At 43.7% G+C, this 9483-nt stretch overlaps 1 protein-coding gene across 1 annotated transcript; it reads left to right on the top strand.

The window, feature by feature from the left end:
• The first annotated feature begins 271 nt into the window (after positions 1–271).
• Positions 272–7814, top strand: MAPRE1 (microtubule associated protein RP/EB family member 1). The gene is made up of 7 exons (XM_082773151.1): positions 272–356; positions 731–854; positions 2923–3068; positions 4241–4445; positions 4813–4922; positions 5610–5762; positions 6155–7814. The coding sequence occupies exons 2-7, from the start codon at positions 734–736 to the stop codon at positions 6209–6211; spliced, it is 792 nt and encodes a 263-aa protein (XP_082629277.1). The 5' UTR covers positions 272–356; positions 731–733; the 3' UTR covers positions 6212–7814.
• Positions 7815–9483: the final 1669 nt, after the last annotated feature.

Here is a 9483-nt window from a genome sequence, read left to right as displayed (position 1 = left end):
GCTGCCCCGGGCTCCGTACGGCGGGGGGCGGGGCTTGAGGCTGTGGGCGGGGCTTCCCAGCCGGCACGCGCCGCGCGGCCGGAGTTAATGAATGGAGCCGCGGTGAGGGGCGGGGCCTTCCGACTCCTCCAATCAGACGCGAGCCTTCGCGCGGGGTGGGCGTGGCCGCGCGGTAGCGGCTCGGCGCCTGTCCCCGCCCCCCCCCGCCTTTTTTTTTTCTTTGCTGCGCGCGGCGCTGGGGGCCGCCGCGCCGTGACGTCACGGTGACGTGAGCGCGTAGCGTGCGCGTGACGTGGGCCCGGGGCAGGCGGGCGGGGCCGGTTTGAACGCGGGGGAGACGGGGCCGGAGCGGGCAGGTAACGGGCGGGGCCGGGCCGGGACCGGGGCCGGGGATGGGGCCGGGACGGGCTGGGACGGGCTGAGGGGAGCGGGGAGGGGTGCGGGGCCCAGCGTGCGGCCTGCAGGGCCCGGCCCCGCCTGCCCCGGGCGCGCCCCTCGGCCGGGCCGCGGCCCTGAGCGGCGCGGAGCAGCCCCGGGGCCGGGCCGGGCCTGGCCTGGCCGGGCTGGGCCGGGCTGGGGGGGGGGGGCGCGGCCGGGCCCAGCTTTGGGCAGGCCCCGGGAGGCGCTCGGGCTGCTCCCACCCCCCTCTGGAGCCTTCTTCCCCCCCCGAGCGCCGGTGCCGGTGGAGCGAGGCCGTGGTGGGGGCTGACGGCCCGGTTGTGTCCCGCAGAAGATGGCGGTGAACGTGTACTCCACGTCGGTGACGAGCGACAACCTGAGCCGGCACGACATGCTGGCGTGGATCAACGAGTCCCTGCAGCTGGCGCTGACCAAGATCGAGCAGCTCTGCTCAGGTGAGGGGGGGACCGGGGACCGGGAGGGGACCGGGGTGAACCTGCCCCGGCCGAGCCCTCCCCAGCCCTGTGTGCTGGGGGGAGGAGCAGCTCCCTGCTTAACGTCTATTTAGCATCTGCTGTTGTGGTCTGGTTAAAACTGGAGCTTTTTCAAGCTGATTTTTAGCAGCGTATTGCTAAAAAAGGTGTATTCTCCAGGTTCGCTGCGGCATAACCAGAATAAGAAGGGAAAGGGGCTAATGTGGATAAAGGACTCTTAGGAGAAGTTGTTTTGTAGTAGGGAGTTTATTCTGATGGGGATGTAACGCCTTGCAAGGACGGTAAGTAGCGTACGCAGATGTGACTGCTGGAGGAGAAGCACGAGGAGGTTTGGGGAGTGCCTAAAGGCTCAGGTTGGGCTGGAGGAGAGGCGTGAGACAAAGCATTCTGGTAATTCCTGGGTTCACCTTGAGGAATCTGCAGCTGCTTTTAGTGAACTGCTCTCCCATCGGTCAGTGGGACCCTGAGTTAGTGTGGATTGAGCTGACTTCATCAAAGATGAATATCTGATAGCTGTGAGCAGAAAAGGGGAAGTGACTGCGCTGCAGAGATGAAGTCACATGTCATCACAGGGAGGAGTGTGTGTGTTTGTGTGTGTGGGAGGACGCTTGTAGGAACGAATAAAAAATAATAGTGTGTGGAGTAACAGCAGAAAAAAAAATCCTAAGGCTAAAAATGCAGCCTAGGTAGAAGATGGTGATTTGAATAACTGCAGCAGGGAGATGAAAGGGACTTGGTGAAGAGTGGAAGCGTGTCTCGTGTGGTGAGTTTGAGATAAGATGTTGTTCAGAGAACGACAGAGGTGGAAATTGGGAGCTGGGTAAAAGGAAAAAGCTTGAAATAAGTTTGGAACTGTCAGTATGCTTCCAGTGCCTGCAAAAATACTCCAAGCCTATGTAGGTGTGGAGGTGGCTTTCACTGCCGCAGGCCTGTGAGAGCAGAGGTTTCCAAGCCTTGCTGCCTAAAAAAATCATATTTACTTTACAGATTACAAATTGTTTTGAGATGGGGAATGTTTTTCTTTGTGCCAGTGTATGAGCAGCAATCTTCTAGTCACAGGGTGAAAGCAGGAGCTCCAAACAACCTGCTAAATACCTTGACAGAACAGGGGTGGTACAGGCCTGTGGCTGAGATGAATAGGCAAGTTCAGGGCAGTGTCAGGGTGTGTTACTGCTTGACCTTGTGTGTCTCACAAAAAAGGCTTCTCATGGAGCTGCCTGGTGCTTTAGGTTAAGGCTCACGTTACTCTCCTTGTGCACTTTATTCTCTGATGTTGGGTGGGAAATAATGCTCGGAATGTGATGCGTGTATTTTCAGGGGCACACAGTTGCACATCATCACTGTAGAGCGACAAAATATAGGTTTAAATGTCTTTCTTTAGTAGATGTGTACAGTTGCCTGCTCACTGTGGCTGAACTGAATCCTGCTCTTCCTACAGTCAGAGCTGAACTGAAGGACATGAAGGATTTAAAATGAATGGAAAGAAATAGTCTGATATCAGTTCTTTGATTAAAGCTTGGATTAAATATAATTCAGCTTAATTTGGCCTCTCAACTTTGAGAGCACCTTGAATTTTATGTTCTGGTTTCAGTAAGTAAATGACACTGTTTTAGTGGTTAAATATAATATTTTAGAATAATTCTTTTTCTAGTTTTGTTGGTGTTGATGAGAGTAGATCACATGTCTGTCAGACACATGTAACAGATCTGTGCTGATATCCATGAGTAAAGGAAAGCCAAATTACATGTTTTTTTTTTTTTCGCTGGGAATTATAGAGGTGATGTTGCTCTTCTTTGTGAGACGTGAAGCCATGAGACCAAAAGTTTAGTTCTACAGTTCACTTAAGCTTACTGACAGCCATGCTGCACCAAAACAGATCAAAGGGTTCTGTTATCTTGCTGTTGTTGCCTTTAAGGAAACGTGTAGCTGTGGAATGAGTCAGGACAGTTTGCTGATCTGACTGAAAACCAGCTTGTGTAGGCTAGCGAGGTGGCTTGATTCATCCTCAGCTGTGTTCTTCTCTCGGCAGGTGCTGCGTACTGTCAGTTTATGGACATGCTCTTTCCAGGTTCTGTAGCGCTCAAGAAAGTGAAGTTTCAAGCAAAATTGGAACATGAATACATTCAAAACTTCAAGGTTCTACAAGCAGGTTTTAAACGAATGGGTGTTGACAAAGTAAGCTGGACTGTAACTGATTCTCCTTGCTCTTAATACCAAGTAGATGGAATGTGCTTTTAAATCTGGAGCTGAATAAATCTGGGGACAGTTCGTTTCTGGCTTGCAAATCTCAAAAGTGTTGGTTTGCACTGGGGTCCTCAGTTGTATTGATATAATCTGCTCTACTCCAGTTGAGGTTAGGTGTGCATTTCTTAATGATGGAGATGATTTCTTCCATTTTAGTTCCGTACAACTTAGCACAGACTAATATTAAACGTAGCACAACATAGCACAGACTAGTATTGAAATTTGAGATGAATTTTACTTGATCTTATACAATACAAAGATGGTTCAAACAGTGTGTTCCCATAAGCTGTTGGTATGGTAGTCTTAAGGATCTCAAATTCCTCTTTACAGGTATATGTAACTTTAAAGTGGTGACAATGAGATGTAAGTTTTTTCATAGATCAAGTGTGTGTTATGCTTACAGAAGCGTGCTTTACCTAGTTACTAGTTACTGATAGCATGTTTGGTACAAAGCAGAGCATTCCCTTGTTAAAACTTCTGATTAAGAAGGCATCTCGTTCTTTGTTGGCTAACAGCTTGAACACGTGCTTGGTCGGTCTTATACCTTGGGGAAAGAACTTGTGCAGCCTGCCCAGACCCGGGCAGCTGTGCCCAAAGTGCCAAACGATCACCTAACAGTAATGATTCCTGGCCACTGTCAGGCTGAAAGCTTGTGGCCTACAGATCTTCATGATTTGCTGTTTTTTTGAAATAATCTTCCTCATTCCAGAGACACTGTAATAAACTAAAAGGTGATGCTTCAACCTTGTAGCAGTTCTGTGTATTAGCAGGCTGTGAAATTGTCAGCAGTTCAAGTATATGAGAGCTAGCCCTGGGTGAGCCACCTTCAAATTTACAGATAAGTGTTTGTCAACGGAACTTGATGCAGCAGAAACCTTGCTGCAGAACTACTTCAAAATAGCTGGGCCCTCACAGTGAGACCATGATTTTAATTCTAACTATTAGGAAAAAATCTGTGTTACATACAGTTATGTCCAAGGAGGATTTCCTCTAGACTGCATAAAGAATTGCATATGCTTATTATTTTAAAACTTCTTAAGTAGTAAGGGAGAAAGAGGTTCTTTACCCTTAAAACAAATTTAATCTTTTTTTTTTTTTTCCAGATAATTCCTGTGGACAAACTAGTGAAAGGAAAATTTCAGGACAACTTTGAATTTGTTCAGTGGTTCAAAAAATTTTTTGATGCGAACTATGATGGGAAGGAATATGATCCCGTTGCTGCCCGGCAAGGCCAAGAGACAGTAGCACCAAATCTTGTTGCACCAGTTGTGAACAAACCCAAGAAATCTCTCGGTTCTGGCAGTGCAGGTAGAGAAGACAGTTAAAAATTATCTAAATCATTTAAAAACTCTGGGGGAAATAAGACTGGGTTGCTAATTAAAATCAGGGTACGGAACTGTATTATTTTGTGTCTAATTTCTGAGATGCTAGGCTTCAAACTCTGAATCTTGCTTTTGTACCCAGTTATCTTGGAGCTACAGAAAGAGAAAACAGCTAGGATTGGTGCCAAGACGTGAAAGAAAATGCACGTCACACGGAGTAAAGGAGGAATACTTCATATACAAACATGTCTTCAAAGTTTTACGTGCCTAAGCATGCTTGGAAGGGGGACAATGCTTTTAGGGCAGGGGAAAAAGGTGTTCTAGGAAAAGCTAATGTTAAGTCAATCTTGCAGCCCCACAGAGGCCGATTGTTACACAGAGGACCCCAACGACTGCAAAAACTGGGACTGGAATGGTGAAAAAGGCTGCAGGAGATGATGAATCAGCAGGATTGATTGAGCAGGTGTGTTGCCAAAATGGCCTTCTGGACTGCCCTGTGCTTTATGGTGTATGCATAAATATATTTTAATAGCATGAAATGATTGTGTTAGGGAGATAGCAGAAAGATCTGTATCTATTAAGTTCATTTAGAATCACTTAATCAGAAGCCTTCGTTATAAAGGTCTCGCTCTCCTGATAGCGAAACCGCTTATGCAGTACATGAGCGCCCAGGCATTTAAATCTAGTGTGTGCCATATCATGCATAGCATTGTTTTTAAGTATTTCCACAGCTGTGTTGCAGATATTGCAGCATTCCAACTGAGCTATGAGCAGCTGCTACTTCAGTGAAATACTGAATGTAGTACAACTAGAACAGCCCTCAGTGTGAGAGAGTTGTCTTGAAGGAATGTGTTAGCAAAGAAAACTGCAGGCAGTTAAATTTTTACCTATGTCATGTACTAAGCCTTTGGAATTTCCAAGTGGTATTGCATGTGTTGGGTTGGGTGTTTATTCTGGAAATACTATTATAATTTAAGAAATAGACCTTTTCTTCCTCTTAAGACCTCCCCCTGCCTTTTCCAACATCTTGGTTATTTCTGAAGTGCTTTGCATATAAACATGCTTCTGAGAATGTTGGGGATCCTGCCTTTTGAATAGACGCTACTGCCTTCTCTTTGGTGGATAAATTGTTGTTGATGTCCTGTGACAGATCAATGTATTGAAACTTACTGTTGAAGATCTGGAGAAGGAGAGAGACTTCTACTTTGGCAAATTGAGGAACATTGAATTGATCTGCCAGGAGAATGAAGGGGAGAATGATCCAGTATTGCAGAGGATTGTGGAAATTCTTTATGCCACAGATGTAAGTAATCTTGTATGAATTGTATTGCATAGTTCTCCCTGCACCGCGCCTTGTTACTGGGAGCTGGTTTGCTTTACAGTGCTCCCTCTTTCTACTTTTTTTTTCCTTTAGGTTTATGGCCTAGCTTTTTCCTGTAATAAAGGAACAGATAACATAATTATAGTCAGGCAACAAACAAGATCGGGCTCTCATGGAGAGTATATAACAAATAGATCAAAGATGAGGAAAATAAGCCTTCTGTAACTTATCTTGACACTGTAAATGGTTGACTTAAGGGTACTTCCTTTTCAATGTTCTAAGTATAAATAAATACATTAAAGGAGTGTACAGAGTAGCTGGGAACTGGCTGAACGTAAGTTTTTCATTAAAGCACTTGTTTTATCCCCTTTCAGGAAGGCTTTGTGATACCTGACGAAGGAGCACCGCAGGAAGAACAAGAAGAGTATTAACAGACCACATACTGTACCAGCAGAGCAGCAACATCAGAATTCTTTGCCCCAGATCATGTGCTTAACTGTAAAATACTCCACTTTATTCTTAGAGGACTCACTGGTTTCTTTTCATAAGCAAAAAAAAGTACCTCTTCTTAAAGTGCACTTTGCGGAAGTTTCACTCTTTTTACAGTGGGTTTGAGTTAGGAGCTCTTTCTCACATTGTAGCAGAGCAGTATTCACATCTAGGTGGTATATTTAGGGAGCAAGAGGCTGAATATTTGGAACTTGTTGCAGAATGGTTTGCTGGTAAAACACTGGTTTGTGGAAAGACTCTTTTTGTATCTAAGGTGGCGTGTAGTAGAGAACTTAAAGACTCTGACTCACAGAAAGATTGAGTTAATGTGAAATTGCAGCACAGAAATTATAAAATGCCTTAAGAGTATTTAATATGCTTCCATATGCCAAATTGAAGTAATGTGACAGGAGATTTTATGTGCTTCATACTGGGGTAGACGCTTGTTTAACTCCATTCACTGCTGTCTGAGAGGCCTTGCATGGCAGTCTCACTTTGTCAGCAAGTGCTCAAAAGGGGCTATTAAAACAAAACTTCATTCCTATGTAAAGCTGCTTACTGAGTGATTAGTTCTCGATGAAATAGGCCTTAACGTTGCCTGTCACAAGATTAGAGGGAGTATGAACAGCTGAGACACATAAATTACCTTGAAGAGTGCTAAAGCCTTTTTCTATGGCATTGTGGCTAATGACTTTGCCAAAATGTACTGTGTTTTCTGTTTCAAAACAAAAAACAACAAAAAGCAAAGGGCATCCAGTCTTACTGCCTAAAAGGTTCTTCAGAAGTAACTTTCTTTTCTGGCTCTTGTTTCTATTACTGTTTATTTTTGTTGGTATGCTTTTTGGTCTCTCACTGGTTCTCTTCTCTTTCCCATCCCAAGGAGTGCTATCAAATCCAATGGTTGTAACGGGACTTGCACTGTGCAACTCTCTTAGAATGAAAATGAATTGAGCACGTGAGGATGATTTTGTATTTTTTTTTAAACCAGGACGTATCTAATAATAATACTTGCCACTTCACTAGTTTTCTGGGGTCAAAACTAAAAGATGCTGGCTAACAGAGCTAATGTTCCTGCAGAAAATACAGTACTGAGACTAACTTAAATATTAATATTTAAAGTACTTTCTTTAACTGTCCCTCTTTTTTGCTATCATGCCCCGCGTTACTGTTGTGTTTGGCAAGATCCTGCAAGACTTCTGATTCCCCTTCACTACTGAGATTGATCAGTCCTGTTGTGCTTGTATTCATTTGTTCCTGGTGGTAGCTTGTCCTAAAATGTGTGTAGGAGAGCATTTTATGGTAATTGTTGTGTAGTGCATGAATCTTTGTGAAATTCAGAGAAAAACCCAAATTCAGTGAATGCCAAAAATGCAAGTATCTAGCCATTGTTTAAAATTGCAGTGGTGCTATTTCTCTTGTGGCCTTTTAGACTTTTGTTGCCCTAAAACTCCATTTTACTGAGAAACCATATTTGACTTGGACTTTTCTTGACAGGGTTTTTCTATTTTATGCAGTTTCTAAATAAAGTTCTGTATTTCAAGAGTGTCATGTCTGCTGGAGTCTCTCATACTTTCAGATATGATTAGGCAAAACTAGAGATCGTGGTGGTTTTCGTTATGAAGCTTGCAGGACCTGGAAATCAGCTTTCATTTTCTGGTCCTACTTATATTCATTTCTAACCTAAGTAGCAGCAATGTTTAAATTTTCTTTGGAGTGTACTGGGGGAAAACATTGCTAGAGTTTTTTTTTCTCCACACAAGTGGATGAAATGTGAGTGTATTGTTGACTTCCTCCTAACGGTGTAAGAAGGGCTGGAGAACAGGAATGCCAGTTTATGACTAAAGTGTTTTAAAGTTGCTAAAACACTGGTTATTAGCTATAAATAACTAACAGAGGGTTGGATTAAGATGATCTTTAAGGTCCCTTCCAACCTGAGCCGTTCTGTGGTTCTATAAACAAATGATGTTAATTGCACCTGTCACCAGTCTCAAGTAGTTGACTTGTTTCCTTTGGATTATGTTTTCTAAATGAGCTTAAATGTTACTCTTTCAGATGTATGAGCAGACCAGCTTCTTCAGAGAAGTGCTTATGTGATGTATCTAACCTTGGAATTGGAAGTGATCCCTGAAGGGCTTCTCTGTCATGCTGGGGAACACCCTCCTGGCCCGCCCAAGCACTCCATGGATGCCTCATTCTAAAGAATTGGCATCATTGGTATTTCAAAACTGGTGTTGGACTATGGAAGTGCAGACATAGAACAAGATGTTTGATGCACATAAAATCTTCTTTACCATTACTTGTTTGCTTTGAGGTCAGAAGCATGCTTTTATCAACTCCAAATACTCAGTTATGCCAGCAGCTCAAAGCAAAAGATGGTGATAGCATGTGGCTGAATTTGGAGGTGGCTTCTGGGGTGTCTGCGTTCTTGCAGTCCAGTTGCACACTGGAACATGGTTGCTTAAAGTCTCTTTTTAATGAGATTGCGTGTTTGGGGCTATGAGGCAACCAGGTCATCAGATGGGATGCATTAGGTCAGTTTTGAACTCTGCTGTTGCAAGCAATTGCTGCTAAAAGCAAGCAAATATTCTTTTATGCTGAGAGAAAGATGAGTCAGAAAAACTGTCAGTGCGCTTTGTGAGACAATGTGTGGACCTGTTGGATGTGCATTGTGAAACTAAATTGACATTGCAGTCTTGTAAGTAAAATGTTGGTAAGATTTAAAATTGCTTAAATAAGTTCTGTGCTACCAAGATGAGTTAGAATGGGGCCAAGCTTGTGGTCAACTTAAATGACTGCATCACAGATATCTTGGCATAATCTGTTTTTAGTGTCCTTTTTGGGAAGCAAATGACAATGAAACCAACTCAAACCCATAGATTTAATATAGCTACTCTGTTACACTGGTACAGTATATGCTGTTAAATAGTAAATGCTCACCTACTGGAACAATTCAGATAGCATCCAACCTTTCTTAGTATCTTGGTTTTATCAGATATTTGAAAAATGAACAGAATGGAAGAACCAAAAGCTCACATCTCCTTTCTGTATGTCTTACTTGCAGGTGGGCTTGTGAATATTTTTTAACTCTTATTGTTCAATTTTTTCAATCTTCCTGGTTTGCAATGACAATTCTTACTGTAACTGTTAAAAGCCTTCAAATAAAGGCCAAAAACTTACTCACTGTTGTATCATATCACTGTTTAGCGTGACTGTT

This window comes from Aythya marila, assembly GCF_965140915.1.
Source record: "Aythya marila genome assembly, chromosome: 16".
NCBI classification, from domain to species: domain Eukaryota; kingdom Metazoa; phylum Chordata; class Aves; order Anseriformes; family Anatidae; genus Aythya; species Aythya marila.
The sequence above is the reverse complement of the archived record's forward strand: the minus strand, read 5'-3'. Positions and strand labels throughout refer to the sequence as shown.

Bases quoted from the DNA above. Each gene is read 5' to 3' on its own strand.
- MAPRE1 (XM_082773151.1), top strand. From the start codon at position 734: ATGGCGGTGAACGTGTACTCCACGTCGGTGACGAGCGACAACCTGAGC. The intron at 3,069-4,240 runs GTAAGCTGGACT...TTTTTTTTCCAG, and splicing joins AACGAATGGGTGTTGACAAA to ATAATTCCTGTGGACAAACT. The intron at 4,446-4,812 runs GTAGAGAAGACA...TCAATCTTGCAG, and splicing joins TCTCGGTTCTGGCAGTGCAG to CCCCACAGAGGCCGATTGTT.